The following is a 26,780-nucleotide window of genomic DNA, read 5'->3' as shown; positions in this document are numbered from 1 at the left end:
TGATGACTAAGGTTCTTTCCAACTCAGTGATTCTGTGACTAAGTGAAATTAATACAAAGAAGTGACTTCACAGTTGGATGGCATCAAGGCAGAGTCAGTGACTCAATAAACATTTATTAGGCATTTATAATGAGTCAAACCAGGGGGTCAGTCCATAAATATCTATTAAGCACTTATAATGTGCTCAGCTGGGGGTCAACATTTATTAAGCACCTACGCTATACTAAGATGGGGACACAAAAAGAAAGAAAAGGCAGTTTCTGCCCTCAAGGAGCTCACAATATAATGGGGGAGGGTGAATACTTCTGGTCTTTGTTCAGGAAGTGTTTGCTCCAAATCTCAAATACTGGAAGTTAAGAATTTATATGACCATGGCCAAGTTACCCTTGACCTGTAAATTTGAAAAGCCCCCATCTGTAAAATGGGGGATCAGAATTCCTGTTGTACCTACCTCACAGCATTGCTGTGAGGTTTGAATGAGATAATGTATGAAAAGTGCTTTGAAAAACCTTTAAGTATTATGGAAGGAGAACTGCAGCTGGCTGGGGGAGGAGGGTGGTAACCAGCTAAGCTGATGAAGGGGAAAGAAACTCATTATTATGGGCAGGACAGGCTGCATTTTGACCCACTGAGAAAATCAGTACCAGCTTACAATCTTTCTTAGGCTCTGGGAATTCAAGTTGTAGACCCAAGAACAATAAAATAAACTCCCTCTCCTTTTTGTTCCCCATTGGCTCAATTTCAGAAACTAGTTTCCTTGTCATAGTATCACAGAGTGCACTGAATTAGAAGCTGGAGGACCTATGCTCAGAAGCTACCTTTAGCACTCATTGCCCATGTGCCATGAGGCACATTATATCACTTCTCTAAGATTTGGTTTCCTCCTCAGTAAAATTAAGGGGACTAGTTGTCCCCTAAGGCCCTTCCCAGCTCTAAATCTATTACCTTGCTAGCACGTTAAGATTTGCAATGGACTTTATATATGTTATCTCATTTAATGAACCATTGATCATTGAGCTGCATGGTCTGATGGAGAGAGCTCTGGACTCAAAGTCAGAGCTCCTGGGTCCAGATCTCATCTCTTTCCCTTTACTGGGTGGTATATGACCTCTCTGGGTCTCAGTTTCCTCATTTGTAAAATGAATGGGTTTGCACTAGAAATCCTCTAGGCCTCTTCCAACTCCATATCTGTGATCCTGACTGTATGATGCCCTTTCCACAGTGATTCCTATCACTCCTGTTCTCTCCTTAGTGTATCCTGACTTCTCTCTCTAATTGGCCCTAACTAGAGAATCCTTGTTGCTGAACAATCGTTTCAGTCATGTTTGACTTTTAGTGACTTCAGTTGGGGTTTTCTTGGCAAAAATACTGCAATTGTTTTTCATGTCCTTCATTTTACAGATGAGGAAACTGAGTAAAATGACTTGATTTACCCAGGGTTACACAGCTAGTGTGTGAAACTGGATTTGAATTCAGGTCTTCTTGACTCCAGATTCAGCACTCTCTCCACTGCACCACCTAGCTGCCCCACTAAGAAACTCCTAGAGGGTCTGTATCTGGGGGTATCTAGCTTTCTATATAATATATAATATATTTACATATATATCTATATCTAGCCTATATATATAATAGCTATGGCCTTCTCATTTACAACACCTTTCCCACATTCCTTCCATCTTAGTTGGGGTGGATAAGACCTTCCTCTCTTCCAAAGCAATTAGCACAAGGTACGTCCAGCTCCGAGCTCACGCGGTTTCACTAAATGGGAACGATCCTAATGATAATAAAATGGCACATTTAACATTCAAACATTGAACAAAGTTTCTAAGTGAGTGCATCTCTCTCCAGTATCACAGCTCCATCTCCATAAGCACCTGACAATATACCTAAATGAGGAAATAGAAAGCTGGGGGAGAGTGAGGGGTGTGGGGGGGTGCTGAAATGCTAACAACTGGAGCTTAATAGAAATTAGATAACATGAAGAATAAATCCGACAACAGACTTAAATGTAATTAAACACACGTCGAGCCTTGGTCTTGATCTTTTGTGTGGTTCAGAGTTGGGGTAGAGGATGGGATTCAGGTAAAAGATCATAGAATCTGACCAGCATCTTACAAAGGGGAAACTGAGGCTCAGAGGTGGGCCTCAGTGACTTATCCAAAGCTAGACAGCCAATAAATGGGAGAGCTGGGAATTAATTCCACATCTTCAGAAAATGAACAATCTGAAAACTATTACTTCTACAGATTAGGCAATGTCAATAAGCATTTATTATGCTCTTTTTATATGCTGGGCAAAAAGTAAACAATTCTGGCCCTTAAGGATCTTACATTATAATGAGGGAAACAGCAAAACACAAAAAAGTAAACACAAAATATGTATCCATAAACTACTAAGCATTTATTATGCTCCTTATGTGTGTGAACTAGGATTACAAAGGCAAAAAGAATACAGCCCCAAACCCGAAGGAACCTTACTTATACCCCATTCCTCTTCTCCAGGAAATCTGAATCAAAATCAGTCCTGCTTTTGGAGGGTTTCCCCTGTTCTTAAAGAGGAGCAGAGAACAAAATTCTTTTCACTCCTTTGGGCTTCTGAGCCTGCCCACCACCATTTTGGAAAATTGATCTTTAAGTCTCTTCCTTCTAGTTCCTCTAGATGACTACTGAATCCTGCCACTAAAAGTAGTTCAGATGTCTACTTTTGGTGGCAGGATTCAGCAGTCATGCAGAGGGAATGAGTGAGTCTGAATCAATCATAAAAATATGAAATGTGGATGATGTTCCTCCCTTTAATCAGTGAGTTTTCAACTATTCAATCCATTAACAAACATTTATTAAGCACCTACTATGTGCTAGGCCCTGTGCTAAGCAGAGGATGCTAAGCGGGGCTTTACAGAGATGCTTTGTTCAGGGGCTGGAAGCGGCGAATTTGGAATGGAGTCAGATCATAAGAGGGAGTGGACTCGGTACTCAGCTCATATAGAATCTTCCCCACCACAGGCGATAGTTTGAAGCTGTGTCCTAGGGAAAGGAAAAAAGAGCTTTTCAGAAACCCAGGTTCCTTGGGAATACAGACTTCTGCCCCCTAGATGAACAGCTACCCTGCTCTTTCCCTCCCCCACAGAGCCAGAGATTGCTCTCTGGAGCAATCATGGAGACTCCCTGCTTCTCCCATTCCCCGGAGCTGAGAGAGAGTTTTTCGAGCCCGCTGCAGCCGCAGACCCCGATTTCCCATTCAAGGCCCTGGGGAAGGCTGCAGACACCCTCCCAAAGCACAACAAGCCTTTCTCCTCCTCCTCCCCTCGTCCTCACCTGAGAAGCCGGCCCCAATGATGATGTTGTTGTGTTTGGGGTGCCGATCCAAAATGAAATTCTCGTCTGGGCTGTTCTGCGGGAGTCACAACATACGGGCTAAATGCTGGGGACTCATTACGGGCCACGTGGTGATGGAGGGAAACGTGGCATTTGGTTCTGCAGGGACTGGGCCTGGGCTAGGTTATTTTCTGGAGGAGAACGTTTCGGGCAACCTCGGGCACTCTTATCCCCGGCATCTCCTGACTCGGCCAATCTTCCCTGTGTGCCCATCTGTCTGTATTCTAATATAAGACTCTGTACACAGTAGGTGCACCGTAAATGCTCATCAGCTAACTAATGGAGACGCCTCCGGCTCCGGCGACAGCTGTCACCGCTCCATGTTCCTAAGACATGCCCAGCCGGGCAGCTTCCCAATCAATCCTGGACGGGAGCTCGGGAGCATGCTGGAAGGGGCCGGCGGGCCCGGGCCGCCTCGGTAATGACGGACAGCAAGCAGCCCCCGCACGCCTCCCCCCCGGAAAGCAAAGCACAGGATTCAGTCACTGTCAGATGTCGGGGGCTAAACGGGGTCAGCGGAGCCGGACTCCAGGGGCCCGACGGGGCCCTGGCAGGCCCCTTACCGTGTACATGCAGCGTTCCATTATGGAGGGCTCGGGCTGCAGGCCGGGGAGGTAATCGCTCACAAAGCTGCGGAGGAGCTGGACATCTGCTAGGGCTGGAGAGGCTGAGGGGCAGTCCCGCTCGTCTGGGTCGGCTTTGTTACCATGGTGATAACAGACCTGGTACCCAATCACAACCGGCTTCAGGGAACAGGGTCCACCTCCCAAGCAGACCCCACCCAGATGAAGGGGCTGGAGCTGCCCCAACCTAGGCAGGGGGGAAAGCAAGCAAGCACACACACACACACACACACACACACACACACACACACACACAAACATATACATACGTATATACTCACACAGTCTCACAATACAATCTGTGTGTCTCTGTCTCTCTATCTCTCTTTCCCTCCCTCCTTCCCTCCCCCTCTGTCTGTCTGTCTGTATTTCTCTGTCTCTGTCTCTCTGTCTCTCTCTGTCTCTCTGTCTCTGTCTCTCTCTGTCTCTCTCTGTCTCTCTCTCTCTCTCTCTGTCTCTCTCTCTCTCTCTCTCTCTCTCTCACACACACACACACACACACACACACACACACACACACACAGCACAATGGCAATACTGCAGAAGCAAGGAGGCATAGTGGGAAGACAGCTGGACCTACCATCAAAAGACCTGAGTTCTAATCCCACCTCCTCGACTTTCTATCCATGTGATCCTGTACAAGGTACTTAATCTCTCTGAGCCTCCATGTCCACCTCAGGAAAATGAGAGGCATCAAAGAATGTTTAAAGTTGAACGGGACCTTAGAGGTTTCATAATTTAGAGCTAGAAGATCATCTAGCCTCGCCCCCTCGTTTTACAATCAAAGACACTTGTCTCAGATCCCGGAGGGAGTAAGGAGATTTGAACCCAGGTTCCCTGCCCTCTGCCACTGAGATTCTTTGAATTGCAACAAAGAGCTAAATTAATTAATTTTTAAAATTAATTTTATAATTTTAACATTTTTTGACAGTACATATGCGTAGATAATTTTTTTTTTTACAACATTATCCCTTGTACTCCCTTCTGTTCCGAATTTTTCCCCTCCTTCCCTCCACCCCCTCCCCTAGATGGCAGGCATTCCCATACATATTAAATATGTTATAGTATATCCTAGGTACAATATATATGTGCAGAACCGAATTTTGTTGTTGTTGTTGTTGCAAAGGAAGAATTATATTCGGAAGGTAAAAATAATCTGGGAAGAAAAACAAAACAAAACAAAACAAAACAAAAAAAATTGCACAAAGAGCTAAATTAAGTTGCTTTTAGCTCTAAGTTCCACGGAACCGGGCTATGCATGGAATAGCTCACAGGACACTGGAAAACTTGAATTCAAATCCCATTTTTGCCCATTTTGGGCAAACCAGTGACTGCTCTGTACCTCTCTTTTCTCCTCTCTCAAATCAATGTTGGAGTTAATGACTTCCAAGGTCCCTTCCTATGATTCTTTTTTATATGACAGGACACGACATGATTCATACATAGATATGATATTTATGAGTCCAGGACTTATGAGTCCTTCTCCTCGCTGCCAGAGGGAAACATCCAGATGCCCATCCTTATGGCCGCCCCGTGTTTGGAGCCATGCCCAGTCCTTCAAGGCTCTCGGAGAGAATGTCCTAGTCATCAAGCCCCAGGATAGGCAGACATGGCTTCTGTGGGTAATGAGGTGGTCTGTTGCTACTGCTCATGAGTGTGGGGGTTGGGTTAGCATGGAAAAGGAAAGCATTGGATGAAGTCTTATCGGAATCATCGTACTCACCTTCACCAGTCCTGGGTATTCTCTAGCGGGAAGGCCATAGATATGGTGGGGAGCCACATCTGGGAATGACCCCAGAAAGCAGGGAAAGTTCTCTCCAAAGCTCCCAGGAACCTTTTCTTTCCAATAACACACATTGATCCGAAGGGTCTAAGATAGAGATGGGGAAAGGGAGAGATGGTGGACAAAGAGGGAAAATCTCAAGCAGCTGCTCCAGGGAGAGAGAGAACATGGAAACACAAAGATGGGGTGACAAGCCTCTTCCAGATGGGACCTGACTTCTGGACTCTTTACTATACTTTTGTTTGCATAAAAAGTAAAATGCTTGTGGAGTCAGAATGAATTATTTACTTAAGTGTTTCACTGGTGCAAATAGCAACCTCTGTCTTGAGTAATTCTCTTCCCTCTTTCCCCTGAAATTTTCCACAACAAATCAGCTCAATTACAGATGGCTTATTCATTTACTATCAAAGTACACTGACCATCACCCCTACCTAGAACACTATTTCTCCTCACCTTCTCCTCTCAGAACCCCTGGTTTCCTTCAAAAACCAGCTCGAGCATGCCCTTCTACATCAGGGATGCTCGACTTTGTATCCTGGATCCCTTAGGCAGACAGTCTGGTGAACCCTATGGTTCAAATATTGGGAAAGATTTAAGGATACTTTGTGACTTTTTTCAGGAAGGTATGACCCTGTTGTCTGTCTACCTTCTACTTATTATTTCCAATATGGGAATTAGAATCCCACCATAATGTTCTTAAATGGATAATATAAAATAAATAAGGTTATGAAAGAAACCAATCCTATTGAAAGTTATCAATTAAAAAACAATAATAACACAAAACCTTTTTCAATCTCCCCATTTGCTGGTGCCCTCCCTTCCAATATTCTTTTATAGTTATAGTTATCTCTTCCACATCTCCACGTTCCTCATGAAGGTTTTTTTGTTTTGTTTTGTTTTCTCTGAGACAATTGGGGTTAAGTGACTTGCCCAGGGTCACACAGCTAGGAAGTGTTAATTGTCTGAGGTCACATTTGAACTCAGGTCCTCCTGATTTCAGGGCTGGTGCTCTATCCACTGCACCTCTTAGCTGTTCCCTTATCAAGGTTTTGATACATTGTGGGTCAGCATAAAAAACAGAATAGGAATTTTGGAGTTTTGCAGAACCCACTGATGCCACAGAAAAAGGTTAGAAATTCAGAAACACATACAAATGTGTATAATATCAGCTTATTTTATTTTATAATACCATATACATACACAATTTCTTCTTTAAAGTTAAAATATGACCAAATATTTAACTCAAACTTTACAATAATGTACTGTAAACATCTCATAAAAGAAAGAAGTCAACTTCTCTGATACAAAGGGAGCTCCAGAAAATTTTACCCAATTTTTCCAGATCTCAGGGGCATCACACTCTTAATTCCATGATGTGGAAGGGGTAACTGTGGTCTCTCTGTGTTAATATATATGCATGTTGTGTATTCTGTTGAATTATAAGCCCCATGAGGGACCCTTTTTGCATCTTCTTTTTATCTCTAGCAATTTCCCTTACAGGGCCTGACACAGAGCAAATGCTTAATAAATGCTTGTGCACTTACTGATTGACATCTTGGGTCCCTGGGTATCCATGCCAAAGTCGGCATCCCTGTTTTCTTACCTTCCATCTCTTCTTCACTCCCCACCACCCCAGTCATATTGGGCTGTCCCTATTTACCTGCAGAGGCAGTTGTATTCCCAGGGGGAGGAGAAGCTGGTTAGTCCAAGGACCCGCTGTAATTATCAAGCTTTTGGCTTGATAGGTCCTGATGGTGGTTGTCACGGTAACTGGGAACCCAGGTTTTATCTCTACTACTTTCTCCCCATCATGGATCACGCCTCCTAGCTGTCTGATTAAATCCTAAAAAGGGGAGAAATGGGAAGGAGTAGAGGGAAAAGAAAAAAAATCATAGATTGAGAGCCTAGAAACAGTCTTAGAAAGACCTCCTTTGGTAATCTGATAAAGCTAGTCATTCCCTTCTCACAATACTGTTTTCAAATGCATAAAATAAAATACATGGGTATTACAAAGGAAACCAATTCTATTGAAATATTACTATATTTTTCTCCATTCACACATCCACCCATCATCCATCCATCTATCTATCTCTCTATCTATCTATCTATCTATCTATCTATCTATCTATCTATCTATCTTAAATAACCAAGTTCCAGGATCCTGGGTTAAGAACTTGATCTGATCTAACCCTCTACATCTAACAGATGATTTGCCCAGTGATATAGATTGAAAATGGTGAATACAGAAGTGGAACCCAGTTCATCTTACTCTAAATATAGTGGTCTTTCTAATACAAGATGCTCATCCCAATAGATAAACCAAGGGGTATGAGAAACAGTTGTATGCTGGACAGAAAAGAGAGCCCCGAATCACAAATCCTCCTGCTGTGTCTATGGGGTACCATTGAAAAGCATGTCCCTTGCATCATCCAGTCACCCCAGTACCCACATTCAAAAGGAATGGTCTTGGGCCTTGGTAATAGTAGTTCTCCTCCATGGAAGCCAATCAGTAGCCAATTGTCCCCCCTAATTCATTGTCCTCTCCCATGGAAAGCTGGGTCTAAGAGGGTGTTTGCTCTCCCTGGCCCTCCCAACCTTCCCCTCACTCCCTTCCCTTTCCCTTGTCCCATCCACCACTCTAATCTTATATCACCTGCAGGACTCTCAGGGCCTTGTCAGCAAACAGGACACCCCCAGACAACTCCCAGATTCCCACTTCTCCTCTGGACAAGTGAATATTTGGAAAATATCTTTTTAGCTCTTCTGTGTTGAAACGCTTGTGTTCCACGCCATGCTTAGACAAGTTGTCCTGAATGACACGAAGATCTGCATCTTCCTTCCTTCCCAGCATGAGTAATCCTGCCTGTCTGGGGGAAGAAAGACATTTGGACAAGGGTGGGTTCACAGGAGCCTAAAGTTAGAGGAGGAAGGGACATTCAGAAGACATTTACCACAACCCTTTCATTTGCTAGAGGAGACAATGACTTCCGCAAAGTCACACAGAACCAGAATTTAATCTGAGGTGCCTTGAAGCCAAATGCAATGCTCTTTCCACTGACTAGTCTGAGAAATTAATTCACTGGCCTCAAGGCTAGTGTAATATATCAGGTGCAGGCCAACATATTACTCATCCTTCCTTTTCTTCACTTTTGTCTTACCTTTCTCACTTAGCTTAATCTTTTTTTTCTTCCCCTCCCTTCTTTCTGTCTCTATAGTTCTCTCTCCCTCCCTCCCTCCCTTCCTTTCTCCTTCCCTCTCTCTCCTTTTTTGTCCCTTCCTCTCTCTCTCCTTCTTTCCTTTTTTTCTTCTTTCCCTCCTCCCTCTATTCCCCTCCCTTTCTCCCTCCCTCCATCTCTCTTTTTCCCTCCCTTTCTCAGTTATTCTCTTTCTCTCTCTTCTCTGTCTCTTCTTTCTTTTCTCTCCCTCTCTCTCTATCTGCCTCTCTCCCTCTCTCTGTCTCTGTTTCTTCCTGTTTTTCCCTGGGTTTGTCTGTCTTCTTGTATTTCTCTCCATTTGTCTTTCTGTCTCTGCATCCTTCTCTTTCCGCCTCTGGGTCCCATTATGTGCCCCCCTTGTTTACACATCTGTCTTTTGTTGTTCATGGGTTTCATCTCTAGATCCTTCTCTCTGTGTGGCTGGGAGGTATTGTGGTCCATAACAGAAAGGGTACAAGGAATGACCTAGGCGTCAAGAGAACTGGGCTCTCTTCTTGTCTGACCCTTTTATTTTTCCTCTCTGGACCTCAGTTTCCTATCCTGTAAAATGAGAGGGTCAGACCAGAAGCTCTTTGTTTCCCTCCAGCTCCGACAATTCACAGCTTAGGATTTCTATTGTCATTTCTCCTGGATCTTTCTCTGTTTCCACAGCTTCCCAGTCTGTCAGATTCTTAATCTCCAGCAGTTTTCCTCTCTCCAGCATTGTTTCTTGGTCGGAGAAGGAGCTGGAACTACAGGGGGTTGGGAGGAACAAGGGGAAACAGCAGTGAGGGAGGGGGATCCTCCCCCAACACCCCTCAGTTCCAGCAGCCTTGGTGACCACTGTCAGCTTGGCACATCCACCAGGTACATAGCACAAAGCTGGTAATAGCCTATAATGGAGTCTCACGGATATTACATGCTTCCAAATCCCACATTATCTGGTCAGGGGGATTAAAGGGAAGATGGGGAAGGGCAAGGGAGGGGGAGGAACACAGCGGGGACCCTGGGGCTGGTGTCGTACACAGAGCTTCGCAGTGTGCCCAATTCATTTGCCATGGCCCCCGCCTCCCTGGCATTCACCACTGACAGGAGGGAGACAGAAAGCTTTTATGTGCACCTTAAAAGCTCATTGGAGGGAAAATAGCAGCCGTAACAAAGAAAAAAATGAGCTCTTCCTATGTGTGACCCCAAGGTGGAATGCTTCCTTCAAGTTGGTCCTCATCAGCAAAATCCCCCTGGTCACTTCTGGGATCTCAGGCAGATTGCTTAACTATCCAGGTCTCCATTTTCTCCTCAATAGAGTGAAGAGTGTGAATAGATGCCCTAGGATTCTGGGAACATATGTTTAGAGCTGGAATGGACCTCAGAAACAATCTACATAAACCTCTCATTTTACAAGAGGGGAAACTGAGACCCCGAGAGATTACATAGGATCTAGAGCTTCCAGGACTATAAAGGAGTTAGACAAAAGTGACCTTTGAGGTTCCTCCCAGTCCTAAGTCCATGATGCTGGTCAGCAAAGCCAACTAGCAAGGCATCTTTACTCCTTTCTGGCTTCCATCTGCCCCTCGTGTTCTTTGGGGATTGCTAAGGAGTCCTGCATCTGACTTAGACCCTTCATGCTAGAGTCGGTGTACAAAACCTCTGCATCCTAATCCAGATTGGGAAGAGAGAGCTTGGCCAGTTAGAGAAAGACATGACTCTTCTCTTGGGCTCTTAGCAAGGAGTATGAGGTTGGCTCTAATAAGATTATAACTATGAGGGACCTTACAGGACATCTAGTCATACCCCTCCCTCACCGCTAAGGAAACAGGACTGGAGAGGGGAAGTGACTTGCTTTCAAGTAAGTATTAAGTGGTCAAACAGGGCTATGAATCCTGGTCTTAAAAATGTGTGTGTGTGTGTGTGTGTGTGTGTGTGTGTGTGTGTGTGTATACATTTGAATATGGAGAATCCATATAATACATATATATACACACAAATGATACACGTGTATACCTATATATATACACACATACATATGATGCACGTGTATACATATATATATATATATATTCATATATATATATATATATATATATATATACATATATATATATATATACCTATATAATACACATGTATATGTATGTGTATAAATATTCTCCCCCAGCTTCTCTAACTCCAAAGCCCATGCTCTGCTTCCCAAGCTAGGCTGTTTTCAATGACGCCCCAAATCTATGTAGCAGCCTTAGCGTTTACAAGCCGCCTTATATATGTTATCTCAGTATATCACAAGCGCCTCACAACATGACAATCCTGGGGGAGGGGGAGGTGCAACTAGCTTTCTCATTTTTGCAGATGAGTCAACTGAGACCCAAAGGAATCAAATGAGTTGCTTCAGGTCACTCCACTAGCAGGCATCTGATCCAGGCCTTGAACTCAGATCTTTCTGGATTCTTTAAGACAGATCAGAAATTCTTGGAAGCAGAGGTGATTTCCTTTCTGTCTTTGTAGGCTTAGACTCTAGCACAGTGCTTGACGCGTGGTAGGTGATTAACAAATGATCATTGATTAATTGATTGATACCTAATACCAGGGCTACACCTTTACCCTCTCTGTCAGACTCCCTTGAATCAGAAATAGAAACTCGCCACAAAACGGTGGGAATACATAGAATTATGAAGTGCCCGACATTGTTCTAGTTCCCAAATCAGATGAAAAGGTAGAGGAAATCATATGGCCCCCCACGCCATGGCGCAGCCATCGTGATGATTTGTAATCATTCCTCTTCAGCTCTCTGCCCCCGTGGCATTTACTCCTTATCCCAGCTATTGATCTAACAGTGGGAAATTTTCCATCTGAATTGGCGATGCCCGCCGCTCCTCCATTCTGGAGCTGCGTTTGGGAAATTCTCATTTTTCGTAGATCACGGCTGAGCTATTTGGCCTGGGGGAAATGGTGCACGGCTGGAGAAGACAGCTTGGATTGGAGAGAGATTTTTTTTGACCATTACGAGCAAATCGGAAATGAATGTAAAACACTGCCTGGAAATGCAAAGACTTGTCATTATGGGAGATAGGTGAGAGACTCCGGTGGGAAATATCTAAAGAATTGGAAATCAGTCAATCAAGACAGGGATCGGAGAAGGCCCAGCTTCCCCCTCCCCACCTCTACCCACTCCACTATGAAGATAGATGACTTCCAGAGGCAGATTGAAAATCATTTAAGTGCTTATTTTCTTAATGGCCCTTCCTAGAGCCCAATAAACAGGCTGCCCATTTTGCATTAATTTCTCGTCCCCACGCTTTCTGGAACTCCTTGTCCACTTAGCTCTCGGTTGTTGAGTTTTGGATAAGCGGGAGAAGAGGAAACTTAGGTTGCTGGGGGAGGGGCTGCTGTGGGTAACTGGGGAATGATCAGTTACAGTTATCAAGAAGAGGAGGATCCAGGGCTGTGCAAGAATTGCTCTTCATCATCCGGCCAAAATGGTCTGCTTACATAAACTGATCCATGCAATTCCACATTCTGCCTCCCCCTATCCCATGCCTTTTTCTAGGCTGTCTCCCCATGCTACCTCCTCACCTCTGCCTCTTAGAATTCCTACTTCCTATCTTAGGCTTCTACTGACCTCCCCTCTCCCAGCCCACACTGCTGCTTGTGACTCCCTGAAATTACCTTGAATAGGCTTATGTGTATAGGGCAGCCAGGGGATACAGAGTGCTGGCCCTGGAGTCAGGAGGACCTGAGTTCAAATCTAACCTCAGACACTTATTTGCTCCATGGCCCTGGGCAAGTCACTTCACCCAGTTTGCCTCAGTTTCCTCATCTACATGAGCTGGAGAAGAAAATGGCCACACCAGTATCTTTGCCAAGAAAACCCAAATGGGATCACAGAAACTTGGACGTGACCGAACAACCATAAAAATGAGGGATTGATTTTGGTGACCTCTAAGCTTCCTTCCAAGTCTAAAATCCAAGCCCCCAAGATTCATCATGTACATACAATAAATGATGTTGTTGATTAATTGATACCGGGAATATGGCGAGTGGAGAGGAAGAAAGGTCATCTCCGATTCCCCCTGGTTTACTATTTCTCCTCATTGAGACATAAACCATCTTTTCTTCCTACTTACCAGGGAGCAAGAGAGTGATTGACAGCACCCCTGCGACCAGATCATACAAAGTCAGAATGGCAAGTAACCTTCAAAATTTTCACTGCTTCATTTTCCAGAAGATAGGGAATCCCTCACAAAGTAAGCGCCTTAGCCAAAGTCCCATGAGTAATAGAGTAGAACTAGAATTTGAACTTGGATCCTTTGGTGATATATGCATTGTTCCTCCCACTTCCCCCGAACAGTTTATTTTGCCAGTAGGTAGAGTCAGAGGCTTTTGCTATTTATTGGGGACAGGAAGTAGCAGGAAGAAAGCAGGGAAAAGCAGTGAAAAGATGGAGGGGTTCGATCTTCCTTCCAGATCGCTCATGCTAGAATCCTTATCAATCTTCCTGGAGTCCCGGACACCAGTTCCCCTCAAACCTGTGCCCTGAATGAGGGATCGGGGATGGTGGATAGGGAAGACATTTGGGGATGGGGTGGGGATTAATATCTACCACAAATCCCTGCAATTTGACATGTCTGGGAACATCCTCCCCAGAATATCTTTGGTAACTCACAGGCTACTCCCAATTACCTCTATCCCAGGCCTGCCTCTATCTCCCTGCATCCTCATCCCCAGTTTGATCTGCACATTTACAATCTATGGAAATGAATAAAACTGAGGGTGAGGGACAGCCAGATCTTGGAATTATCTCTTAGTTCTAGCGCTCTCTCTGATAATTATTCCCTATTTATCCTGTGTAAAGCTTGATTTGTATGTATTTGTCTTCCCCATTAGATAGTAAGCTCCTTAAAGGCAGGGAATATCCTTTGCCTCTTTTTGTACCACTGATGCTTGGCACAGTGCCTGGTATATAGTAGGCACTTAATAAATGTTTATTGATTGATTATTGATTATTGATCTCATGGAGGAGAGTCAGAATCCGCCTCCATTGTCACCAGTTTCTGGAGAGACTCCCTGTTCCTTCTGTTCCGTCTCCAGCTCAGTGGGATGAGGTGGTATCAGTTAACAAAGGCTGCTCAGGGCTGGGGACTCAGCTGACAAGGCAGACACTTCTGTAGACAGAGGAAGCCGCAGCTGCTGCCGTGGGGGCCTCTGGGTTCTGCCTGCAGCTGTACTGCCTGCGGCTGTGATCTTGTCTGATATCTCAGCTAAGCAGGGGCAGCTGGGGTCAGGAGCAGGCTGGTGGGCCTCAAAGGAGAAGGAGGGGTGGCTGACAAGAGCTGGGGCCCAGGACAGGGAGGTGGGGCCTCTTCTCTCTGTCTCTGCTGCCTGGGGACACATCACAGGGTGTGCATTGATCATACCTGTGTCTCCACTCCTGGCAGAGTGTCTTAAGGAAGGTAGATCTCCCGCTTCCACCCAGATATGGGTAGTGGAGGCAGAGGGAGGAGCTGCCTCTGCTGAGGATTCTCTGGGAGCTTTATCATAACAGAATATTCATTCCTTTGCTCAAAGAAAGGAAGCCTGGTATAGAGAGAAGAGTCAGGGGCAGCTAGGCCCTCCTCCTACATACACTGACTGTGTGAGCTCAGGAGAGTCCCCTTGAGCTCTCAGTGCTCCAGAACTAGGCCTTGCCAAAATTAGAATTAGTAGAGGAAATATTTCTAAGGAAATCACAGGTCCGGCCCTTATCCCATTCATTCAACAAGCCTTTATATCAAGGGCCTCCTATGTGATCACTTTAAAAAGCAACAACAATCCTCTCATAAGGGTCAATCAATCAGTCAATACTTATTAAGTATTTTCTATGTCTCCCAAAACTGTGTGAAAAACCCTTTCCAGTTATCTGATTTGTACAACAACCCTGAGAGATAGGGACTATATTATTCCCATTTTACAACTGAGGAAACTGAGGCAGGCACTACCTTAGTGTTTTAATGATAGTAATAATAGCAAAGATTTATATAGCCCTTACCATGTGCTACCAGGTACTATGCTAAGCATTTTAATCCTCACAACATCCTGGGAGTAAGGGTTACTATTTCCATTTTGCTTTTGAAAAAACTGAGATAGAGGATAAAAAACTCCCCCGGCTAAGTCTCTGGAACTCAGGGCTTCCTGATTCTAGAACTATCACTCCCTATCCATTGCATAATCATTTCTTTTAAATATGAATTAAACTTACTTAGAGATTTGTCAACCAATCAATAATCAAGCATCTTTGTGCCAGGTCAGATCAGGGATACAAAGACCAAAAAAAAAAATAGACCTCAGCCTCAAACCCCTTGCATTTTATGGAGGAGAGAGGAGAGAAAATATGGACCTGGAATTATAAATTTAGCACAAATCTAGTCTCAGATACTTATTATCTAGGTAACCTCATTTGCCTCAGGTTCTCCATCTGTAAAATGAGCTGGAAAAGGAAATGGCAAGCTATTCCAGTTTCTCTGCCAAGAAAACCCCCTTACTCTTCATGAAAAGTAATATAGCATATAACAGACAACAGCCAAATAATTGAACAACAACCACCCAGTTTCTCTGATCCTGAGAAGGTGTCTTCGGTCCATTTTGGGCTCCCCCATTGCAGAGGATCTGAGAGGAGGAGGTAAGGAGTCAGAGGAAAGGTACAAAGATTTAGAAATGAAAAGCTTGGAAAACATGGCGAATGAAGAAAAGGTGAAGGGATCTGGAAAAGAATGCTGAAAAGTGTTCAAGGCCTGGACAACATACAGGGAAGTCATCTATAACCAGGGCAGGGAGCTTCTGTTTCCTGATGTTATAGCATGAAGGATTTAAATTAGATATAAGATAGGACTTCCTGATACTATTAATAATTACAGCCATCTTTATAACACTGAAACAGAAGGGTTCATCCTGAACTTTAGACCCGAGGGGCAGATAAATGGTACAGTAGATAAGAATGCTGCATCTGGAGTCAAGACCAATAAGACCTTATCAGTGAAATGGAAGCAATAATAGGTAATATTTAAATAAGGCTTCATTGTTTGCACAACTCTACCTCCTATGGTGGTTGTGAGGATAAAATCATCAAAATGAGATGATTTGTACTTTAAAGCATTATATAAATGCTATATACATATATATATATGTGTTTTTTTTTTGCTAGCTATTAGTGTATTGTATTTTGCCGACACCAGGAATCTAAAGTAAATCACATATTTAGGGTCTGGAAGAGATATTAGAGGCCATCTGATCCAAACTCCTTCATTTTTTACAAATGAGGGAAAGGAGACCCTGAAAAATATGTTACATGACCAGTAAGGGACTCCATTATCTGCTTAGTCATTTTCTTAGTCTCAGTAGGGGGAAAGTAAGAAAGAGAGAGATTAGGTGGAGATGGGGGCCAAACATTCTTAAATAAGGAGCTTCCTGATTGACTGAAAAGTCAAAAAATGGACTAGACTATACCAATTGACAAATCTCAAAATTGTTTGGGGCTTGTGAGGGTATTCCAGGATCAGAAGAAACCAGTCTCTCCAGGGAGCTCAGGACCAAGAGGAAGCTGGTTGCAATGATATAAGGCTTCTTCCCCACCTCCCCCCCAAAAAGGGCAGTGGGCCAAACCTAGCCTGGGAAAATTCAGTTAAAGAGCTGGTTACACAACTGGAGCTTTTCTTTTATGCATAACTCTAATTACCTTACCATAGAATGTTATTTCTTAATTTGTGTATTCACTTTCCCTTAGTAAATAAACCCTAGAAAACCCACTCTTGAGATGTGGAGTAGTTAGCAGTAGAAATAATAAGGGGAAAAAAAGGAAATTAGCTACTAAGGACAGGTGAGGGATATGGAATCAAGGATTTGGAGATTAAAGCCTTCCTGTTATACAGAAAAGAGAAGTGGTTTGCCCAAAGTCACACAGGTCATAGGAGGCAGAGTTTGGGTCATAAGATCATAAGTCCATCTGATTGTCTTTTTAAAAAGCATGCTAATGTCTCATTGGCTCGGGTTGGTGGAGGCGAGATCCTATCCAACCTTGGAAGGGACCCCAGAGTCCACCGGTTCAACCTCCTCGTTGTAGAGATGATTAAAATAAGTCCCAGTGAAGTTATGATTTACCAAATCATAAGCCGTATCCTTATCCACAAGTTGTAAATATAAAAGATGGACAATAAAAATAAAAGGTCTGACTCCAGATATTTGTTCCCCAGTATTATAATACCTCTCATCTTTCAGCCTAGGGGCCTGACCGAACTCACTGGTCCAGGAGGTCAGGAGACAAGGGACCCAAAGATGAGGCTCGGTGATCAGAAAAGGTTTCGACAGAGTAAAAGAACATTTCTGGAGCCAGAAGCAATCTCCTTGAATCCATTCTAAGAAAGAACTGGTGCTCTGGGAAACGAATTCAGGGAATTCGAAGGCCTGTGGCTAGTGCTTTTAAATTTTTGTGAAGCATTTTCACATAAATCATCCCATTTCTGACGCTGAGCATTGTGAGACATTGGACTGAATTATCCAAAGTAGTTGTGAAATTGCCTGTCTGACTGTCTTTTTTAAAAGCATGTTAATGTCGCGTTGGCTCGGCTTGGTCGAGGTAGGATCCTATCCAGACGCAAGGGAATGGAACAGTTTATCTATCTGTTTCAGATTTGTTCTAATTCTGTGATGTTCTAGATAAAGACTCTCAGGTTAATTTGGGTCTTTGGGGGAAAATCTCCTGACTGATCCAAACACCCAAGAAGAGCCTCGTCTGCTTTCTCTCCCCTGTCTTTCTTCCTTCCTTCCAGTCCCTTCTCCCAGCACTTCCTCTGAGCCTACCTCATTCCCTCTGGCTTCCATCTCCCTGGACCTACCCCAGCCAGAGTTGACTCAAAAGCCACAGAAGGTGACAGATAAATCTAGCAGACTCAGCTGGATGTAGACCACTCCTAGAGCTCATTTCTGGGAGCCCACATGGAAAGACATTGACCCACCAGGCTACACTGAGGATGACCACCAGGTATAAAATGGGGCTTCAAATCATGCCTGAAGGGGATTGGTTAGTTGATTAAAAGAAGGTGCTCCATCTAGTGAGTCAGGGCAGACCAGATAGCTCTCTCCCAGGATTTGAAGAACAATGGTGTAAAAAAAGATTAGACTTGTTCTGTTCATCCCCAGAGAGTAAAAAAAGAGTCAGGAAGAGAAATGTCCAAGAAAATGATTTCCTCAATTAGAGGAGAAACTTCCCAAGGAGGTAGCCACAGTGGGAGTGGCTGCTCCCAAGGGAGGCCTTTGTGTGATGGTTTAGACAAATATTGATCAAAACTGACATTAATGGGGCTCTTCACTTACAGTACAGAAAGAGGACTTGGATTCACATTTTTATTCTGCCTTTAACAATCTGGGTGACATTAGGCAAGTTACAGAACCCCTCTGAGTCCCAGTTCCCTCAAAAAAAGGGGGGTTGGACTAGACTAAACTAGACTGAAGTCTCTTCTAGCTCTAAATCTGAAAGGCTATTATTAATACTACACTGCTACATTAATATGGTGCTTATTATCCACCAGGCACTTAACAACCAGTATCACATCTGATCCTCACAACAACCCTGGGGTGCCATTATTATCCCCATTTTACAGATGGAGAAACTGAGGCAAGCAGGTGCCATGACTTGCTTAGGATCACACTGCTAATAAGCATCAGAGATGGGATTCAATGATTCCAAGTCCAGAATTCAATATAGCTTCCATATCTCTGAGGTCTCTCCAACTTCTCAGATCCCATCAAATTTGAGAGTTTCTGGTTCGGTGAAAGGACCTTTGAGGACAGTCACTCCCCACCTGACTTCTTGTTCACCTTGTTTTCTCTCAGGAAGAAGTTTACCCTCTGAGGTCTAGGACAGGTCCCAGAGTACTCAGGACAGATGGACAAAGAGGGGAGGGAGGGAGCTGTCCATTAGTCGGTACTTCTAGCAGCAGGATGGACCAAGGAGCCATTTATTTGGTGTTGGGCGCATTAGCCGCTTCTGGTGGGAATAAATCTGTAATTAGCTGCCCTGGCTGTATTTGCATAATGGCTTTCGCTTTGTTCTTAAGTTAATGGTGTTTTCGCAACAGCGTGCTAACCTCTGGCTTCCCAACCATTAGAAAACCGACACCCTGTCGGGAGAGCAGCGGCAATTTGTGGGGAGTTCAGGGAGGGGGGAGAAGGGGTGATCACAGTTCAGGCTGTAAAATGGGCCCAGTCTCCTCCCGCCCAGATTGAGAACTCCGTAGTGGCGGGGGAAGGACAGACACTAGGGGAGCCCATCCCCCTCGCCTCAGAAGTGGACTGATAAATATGGCTGAGTTTTCAACCACAGAATTGTGTGTGTGTGTGAATATATACTCACACATACACATAACATATTGAGAGGTGTGTGTCTAACTAAAATTAAAATATGTATGTATGTGTGTATATACATATCCAAAAATCAGTTCACTATCTTTGCCAAGAAAACCCCCAAATGGGGTCCAAAAAAGTCAGACATGGCTAAATGCCCACCAGCAACATATATAAGGAAATATAAGGGAACACACACACACACACACACACACACACACACGTGTGTGTGTGTGTATCCCTAGCAAAGTGCACAGTGTGTGTATCCCTAGCAAAGTGCACAGTGAGTGCTTAACTAATCCTAATTAAATCAGGATGCATTGCTGTCATGTGATTTTCTCCATGGCTAGGGAGCATTCATTCTGTAGGTTGGGAATATTGTTGTGGATGATGAGGGCAGGTGGCTGAAAGCAAAAGCTACAATGAAATCAGAGGCATCCATCTTGATTAGTTAAGAAGCTAGAGTTCTACTGAAAGGCCTTGGTGATAATAAGGGACGGTTTTGTCTGCCTGTCTATTCCTGGACAAGACCTGGGAGCCCCCCTGAGGAGCTCCCTTTGTCCACGGGGATGAGCCCCTGCTCTACTTTATACCACCTTAGATAGTTGTCATGAGGCAGTGATTTGTCCACAGCCTCATAGCCAGTATGAGTCGGAGGCACAGTTTGCATTCAAAGCTTCCTGAGTTTGAGACCAGATCTCGATTCCCTCACCAACTCTGCTTCTTTTTTTTTTTTTTCTCTGAGGCTGGGGTTAAGTGACTTGCCCAGGGTCACACAGCTAGGAAGTGTTATAAGTGTCTGAGACCAGATTTGAACTCGGGTCCTCCTGACTTCAAGGCTGGTGCTCTATCCATTGCGCCACCTAGCTGCCCCCCAACCCTGCTTTTTAATAAATAGATAGTGCTCTGAAGTCTGAGGAGAACATTATAGCTATTTCCTTATAGGTAGAGATAGAGATAAATTATAGATTATTTCATTATGAGATAAACCTCACAACAACTCTGTAAAGCAGCTCCTACAGTTATTGTCCCCATTTCATAGATGAGAAGACTGAGACTCGGACTTTTCAGAAGACCCTCATGTTAGAGAGACCCAGCTGCCCCCCAAATCCAGCGAACCTGTATAACTTTGTCCCAGACTCCTTCTCCAGCTGGGCCCATATTTGGTAACACTCTTCCATCATCTTGGTATAGAAGTCTTCAGGGTAAGCCCTTCGGATGATTCGGCTCTGGCCGTGGGAGCTTCCCCGGGAATGAGGGAGAAAAAACTGGGAATCGGCGGAGAGAGCAAACAGAAGGAAGCAATTGTCACCATGAGCTGTCCTGTCCCTAGAGAGTAAGTGCTCCCCCTCTCTAACCTTCGAAAAGAACTATCCCACTCGAATGAGAATCCCTCTGCCATTCTTCAAAATCTTTCCACCCTCTCTCTGGGTAACCCATTACTCTATTTAATTACATTTACTCAGAAGATAGAAGTTTCTCATTTGTACTACTCTAGGCTCAGGCAGCTAGAGTTTGCCCTTTTCTTTTCTGATAACACTTTCACTGTGTCATCTAACCTTCATTTTCTGCTGCCTTTTTTTTTTTTTTTTTTTTTTGCTCCCTCCTCCCCCACTCTATCTCCTTGTCTCATCCTCTTTGGATTCAAACATGAGCTTTTCGGGACACATTTAAGTTCTTGGCAAAAGATAAGGGAAAGCCTTTTGAGATTAGAGGCACAAGGAAGTCAAGATCAATGGGGTGGGGATGTTTTCCTATTTCTATTGGTGCTCCCCATCCCAAACTTCCTAGGTCCCCTTACTGTCCAATTCCAGTGGTAACATTGACTATTCAAGCCCCACCGTCCACAATCCAGAATTCCCTCTTGCTGATCAATCTAATTCCTTGTTAACCAATCAAAAATCACCTACTATGTGCCAATGATTGTTGGGGATACAAAGATAAAATTGAAATAATTTTGCCTGCTCCCAAGAAGCTTACATTCTAACAGAGGAGACAACACATACAGATACATGTGTATAAACATGTATGTATACAATATATGTGTATGAAAGATATATAAAAAATAGACACAAAGTAACTTTGGGTGAGAAGGCATTAGCAGGTAGAGGAATGTAAAAAGACCTCCTGTGGAAAGAGGTACTTGAGTTGAGTCTTAAAGGGTCTTCAAAAATCATCTTGAGTTCAATATGAATGGTATAAATATGGATTTGTAAACCATATATAGTTCAGCATGAATGGTATAAGAATGGATTTGTAGTTAAGGAGATCTAAATCCAGATCCCACTTCCGTAGCTACATGAAGCTGGACAGATCATTTAACTTCTCCAGTTGGAATCAATGATCTCTAAGACTCTTTTTGGTTCTAAATCTATAAGCCTGTGTCTTTTGTATATATTGTATAGAGATATATGTTTGTTTTTTTTTCCTTGATAGAGATTAAGCTTTTTGAGGACAGGAACTTTTTCTCTTTGTCCTATGCTTGCAAATCAGCTGAGTGGAATACTAAATGCAGTTCAATCATCCTTATTTCTGTTTGATAGGGCTACATGAGCCAAAATTCATTAAGAAGACTCTCTCTTTCCCCTCCTCTTTTCTCAGAAAAAAAAAAAACAAAAACTCTCAGGCTCTGAGAAGATGAGTAATGAAAGAGTAATGAAAATAGAGTTTCCAATCACTAATGCTGATTATGAAAATTAGTAAATCTCCAATGAGCCCTTAATGATGACAAAGAATGAGAGACACAGTGCTAAGAAGCCGTGGAGTTACTAAAGGTGGCAGGTGTTAGAAAGGACAAGTAGACATGACAGATTCTCCCCATGACACAGAGGCGTGCCCTCAGTGCTTATCATACAGGCTTTTCTTCTGCCCTTTAGGGAGAGGAACCTAGGAAGGAGTTCTCTTTTTTTACTTGGGGTTGTCAACAAGAAGATGAGAATTTCCCATCAAGAGTTGGCAGGGACATAGGCAATTTTGCCAGCCTGAGATCAGGCAGGGAGTGCCAAGGCAGCTCCTCAGTAGTGTACAGAGTTTTCTTGAGAAAGCTCCTGACTCCGGAAAAGGGGTGTCCTGAGTCAAAGTTGATCCTAATCAAATCCCTAGTCAAGGCCAGTCCAATTTGACACAAGCATGGGTGGGTTGAAAGAAAATAGCCATGTCTGAAGATGGCAAAGGATAGGTCTAAAAGGCAAGAAGTAGGGGTTCATAATCCAGAAGCACAGATGAGCAAGGAATCTATGCATTCAAAGAACTGCAGGATTTAGAGCTAAAAGGGAAGGGACTGCAGAGATCTTTAAGTCCCATCACATTCTACCTTCTGATCACCATTTCACCATTGGGCACATGAACTGTAGACCACCATTACTTACTCTCAGTCGTAATTGAGACTCATGTGTTGCAAGGGCTCTAGTCCTACTTTGCTGACTCTTCTCTTTGTCATATGTGTGAGAGAAAGAACCAGAGAATGGAAAGAATGTTAGATCTGGAGAAAGTGAATGTTTCTGAATCTTGGCTCCATCTCCTAATCCTTTCTTTCTTTCTCTGGGCTTTGATTTTTTTGTCTTTAAAACCCAGGAGATTCATGAAAGCATAGACTTGGAACTGGAAAGTATTTTTCCAGTCATCTCATTCATCCTTCTTATTTTTCAGATGAGGGAACTGAGACCCAAGAAGGGTCCAAGATCACAGAGCTAAGAAGTAGCAGTCAGGATTTGAGCCCAGATCTTCTGACACCAAAACTGGTCACTCTTTCATAACTAGATGCCCTCTAAGATTCCGTCTAGGTCTGATTTACAAGCTTTCTAATGAGTCACATAATCTGATCCCCTGGTTTTCCACCAAGAAAGGGGAAAGCACTGGGGTTTGGGATTGATGCTTAGGCAATGTTTAAGACAAACAGGTAGTGCTGTGGATAGAGCACCATATATGGAGTCAGAAGATCTGAGTTCAAATTCAAACTTATTAGCTGTATCAACCTGGGCAAGTCACTTAATCCTTATCTGCCTTAGTTCTTCAACTGTTAAATAAGGACATAATGGAGAAAGAAATGGTGAACCACTCCAGTATCTTTGCCAAAAAACCTTTGCCCATGAACAAAGTCCATGGAATCACACCTAATTGGAAACGGCCAACAAATGTCTAATAACCAGTTCTGGAGGGGGGGAGATCACAGGACTTACTTCTAAATTTAATCTGCAATGTGAACATTTTCTCCACTACTTTCTAAAGTCTAGACAATCAAAAACACAATAAAGCAATCCCTAACTTCTCGCATTTGCTGCTTCCCAATATAAATGCTCACACTGAAAATTTAACAACTGGCTCTCTTGAGACTGCATGAGCTCGTTCCAGCATATCCCTGAGCAGAGGGGGCAAACAGTACCTGCTCCAGAAGAAGGACTTTTCTCTTATTTTTGGCGAAGTGATAGGTGGTGAAGCAGCCTTGAATGCCAGCCCCAATCACAATGGCATCATACAGCTCTCTGTGGGTCGTGGCCATCCTGCCTTTCCTGTCAGTTCTCAAGCAAAGGAGAAGAGAAATGGGAAACTAGAACTTTAACCATTCAAAGATGAAGGAAGGGGAGGAGAGGGGAGGCTAAAGTCCAGCCTGGCCAGTTCAGGTACTACAGCTTGCATATGTTTACACACTCCTTAGACCTTGTCCTGCCCTACACTGGCTCTCTCTCTCTCACCAGGCAGCACATTGCATCTCTCCATTGCTCCTTCTTTTCCCTCTTTCCTTTTGTACAGACCTGGTGGTCTACTGAGAGAGAAACCAGCCCAGCTGCCAACCTCACCCTTGCATCCCTCCAGCTTTCTATTCTGGGCTCTGCTCATTGTCATGCAAATGGGCTCCTTCCTATGCCACCTTCCTGTCTCATTATGATCTTTGTCTCGGGACTTCGGCCTCTGAATTTCAATTCCTCCCAGATCCAAGCTGGGCAGCGCCAAAGCCGCCTCCCTCTTCTGCTTTGCCCCTTTTCAATAGGACTTCTTTGGGAAATTCCAGGGAGGTTGGAGACGGGCTTTGCATGTCGACCACAGTTCCTCCATCTCCCAGCCTCACCTGGGTTCCTTCCTCCCTCCTCGTCTCAAGCCAAGTCAGTAAACATTCGTTCCTGTTCAGCACCAAGAGCTGTCCAAATGGGGCCTGAAGCTGGAGGCAAAGCTGGGGCAGGAGGGAGTTCTTCTGGGAGACACACACTGTGGAAAACAAGGGAGGGCACCTCTAGGGAAGGAGGAAACTGTTGAAAGGCACATGGGGAGGGAGCACCTGGGACCCCAAGCTGCTTCTGTACCCAGCAGCAGAGGCTTCTCTATCTTAATGAGAAGAGGTGAAGGGGGCCTTCAGAGCAGGTGGGCTGGCTCTGATCTCCATATTTTGGTGAGCTCCAACTCAGTCTGCTCCCACAAGCCTTCTTTCTACTGCTCCTCCTGCTCCTCCCATTTTCAAAGAGCAGGGAGACTAAAGAGAGTAGGTCTGGCAATGTATTGTCTTCTTGGCTCTGCTTCAGTCCTTCCTTTGCCTCTAAAAGGTAAATTTGCTGCTTGTGGAAGATCTGGAGATTCATATCTTAGAAGCAGAGGTCCTGAATTCAAATGCTAGACAGCTTACTAGCTGGCTGTCTCTGGGCAAGTCACCTAATCAGTTTTCTAATCTGTAAAAATGAATAGATTGAACTAAATGGACCCAAAAGGGTCATTTAGATTCTGGATCCTGTGCTCTATATGTCCTTCCAAGGATTCTTTCCATTGACTCTTTATTCCCATTCTATCATCTCCAGATAGAACTGCACCAGCCTATAAAGTTGGAGATGGGATCCCTTTGGTTTAAAAAAATAATAATCCCATGGGAAAAGAATAGAACAGTTTTAAAAATAGAAGCACAAGTTTTGAAGTCAACGGACATGGGTTCAAGTTCTGATTTTGATATTCATTACCTGTGTGACTTGGGTGAGACATTTAGCCTCCCTCAGTTTTCTTCTCTGTAAAATAAAGGGATGGAAGAATGATCCCATGAGATACTGCCACTTCCTTTATTCATCATTCTTCAACCCTGAAGGAGAGCTTCCTTTGTTCTGATTTCAATCCTGTCACAGACAATTTTTGTTGTTGTTCAGACTTCCCAAATTACCCTCAGTTTCCACGTCTGTAAAATGAGGGGATGGAACAATGATCCCATGAGATGCTGCCACCTTCCTTACTCACCCTTCTTCAACCAGGAAGGAGAGCTTCCTTTGTTCTGAATTCAATCCCTCATCATAGACAGATTTTTTTGTTGTTCAGACATCCCAGATTTAGAACCATTGGGCACACCCTTCTTTTCCACCCCACCCATAGACAAGAAGCAGAGTATCTTAGAAGAGAGGAGTCAGGAAGGCCTGGGTTCAAAACCCATAGGCAAATCACATTTTTCCTCAATATCCCAAGCTCCTCGAAGGCTATAATTTGCAGAGATGTGCACCTGAGTTGGTAGGGTTTTCCTATTCTGAGAATACTTTCTACTAACAAAATTAAAAAAAATACACTCCCTATCCCTCCCTCCCCCTGAGGATATGAGAACAAATGGGGTCCTCTTGCCATCCCGGAGCCTTCTTTTGCTTGAAACTTTCTTGACTCAAGACATACTGCTTGATTCCAGAGTCTAAATTGGCTCCGGAAAAGATGGAATTGGAAACAACCCTTGACATTTTTTAAAATGAGAGCGATTTCTCAAGGCCCTAGATCCTCAAGGCCACCCAAACTTGTGGGTGCTGACAGAAGCAGATGGAGGAGCATGACACCCCAAATTTCACCTCAGCAACCCCTCAACAAGGAGAATACTAAAAAGAGAAACAACCGCTCTCCACCTCCTTGCAAAGGTATTGTCAGCATTTGCTTGTGTCCTGGGGCAGAGATGCTGAGGATGTGAAGCTGGGCTGGCTCTTCTCATCGCCTGATTGACACATTGCAGACAGGGAAGGGGGAGATGAAACCTTGAAAGCAGCAAGCTGCACAGATCAGAAATAATGAGACGCCCTGAACCAGGAGAGATAGTCAAATAAATAGGAGTGGGAGATGACAGGGAGTCAGTACCTGCTTTTTGCTTTTTTCTTTGCTGGCTTTGAATGTGGGGAGGCACCAGTTTGCTGAGAAAATGGTGCCCAGAGGCAGGCGTGCAAGGGTGTGGCCTCTTCAGGCCTTTTTCTGCCAGCTGCTGATGGGAATATGGGAGAAGATGCCAGTGAGGATGAAATGGATGGTAATAAAAATGTAGTAGGGTTCATGTTTTTATTACAAGTTGATTCTTAATCCCCCTAGCCTGTTTGACTCTCAACGTCTCTGAGGGGCTTCTTTGGCCCAGCCTGTAGTGGATCCTGGTGAACATCACTGGAGCAGACCTGAAAGTCATCTGGGTAAGTGTGAGCCACGTTTATGATTGGCTAGTAAGGGTTACCCTGGT

General features: G+C 44.0%; 1 protein-coding gene across 1 annotated transcript; it reads right to left on the bottom strand.

The window, feature by feature from the left end:
- Window positions 1-2,338: 2,338 nt before the first annotated feature.
- PIPOX (pipecolic acid and sarcosine oxidase) lies at window positions 2,339-23,848 on the bottom strand. The gene is made up of 8 exons (XM_074265564.1): window positions 23,721-23,848; window positions 20,459-20,607; window positions 8,434-8,647; window positions 7,441-7,623; window positions 5,721-5,867; window positions 3,938-4,096; window positions 3,315-3,390; window positions 2,339-3,023 (listed from the first exon to the last, which is right to left on the bottom strand). The coding sequence occupies exons 1-8, from the start codon at window positions 23,835-23,837 to the stop codon at window positions 2,893-2,895; spliced, it is 1,176 nt and encodes a 391-aa protein (XP_074121665.1). The 5' UTR covers window positions 23,838-23,848; the 3' UTR covers window positions 2,339-2,892.
- Window positions 23,849-26,780: the final 2,932 nt, after the last annotated feature.

The sequence above is a fragment of the Sminthopsis crassicaudata genome, chromosome 4 (assembly GCF_048593235.1).
Source record: "Sminthopsis crassicaudata isolate SCR6 chromosome 4, ASM4859323v1, whole genome shotgun sequence".
NCBI lineage: Eukaryota > Metazoa > Chordata > Mammalia > Dasyuromorphia > Dasyuridae > Sminthopsis > Sminthopsis crassicaudata.
This window is presented reverse-complemented; position numbering and strand designations above follow the sequence as displayed.

Bases quoted from the DNA above. Each gene is read 5' to 3' on its own strand.
- PIPOX (XM_074265564.1), bottom strand. From the start codon at position 23,837: ATGGCCACGACCCACAGAGAGCTGTATGATGCCATTGTGATTGGGGCT. The intron at 20,608-23,720 runs GTACTGTTTGCC...GCCGATTCCCAG, and splicing joins AAGTCCTTCTTCTGGAGCAG to TTTTTTCTCCCTCATTCCCG. The intron at 5,868-7,440 runs GTAAATAGGGAC...TCTCTATCTTAG, and splicing joins GAATACAACTGCCTCTGCAG to ACCCTTCGGATCAATGTGTG.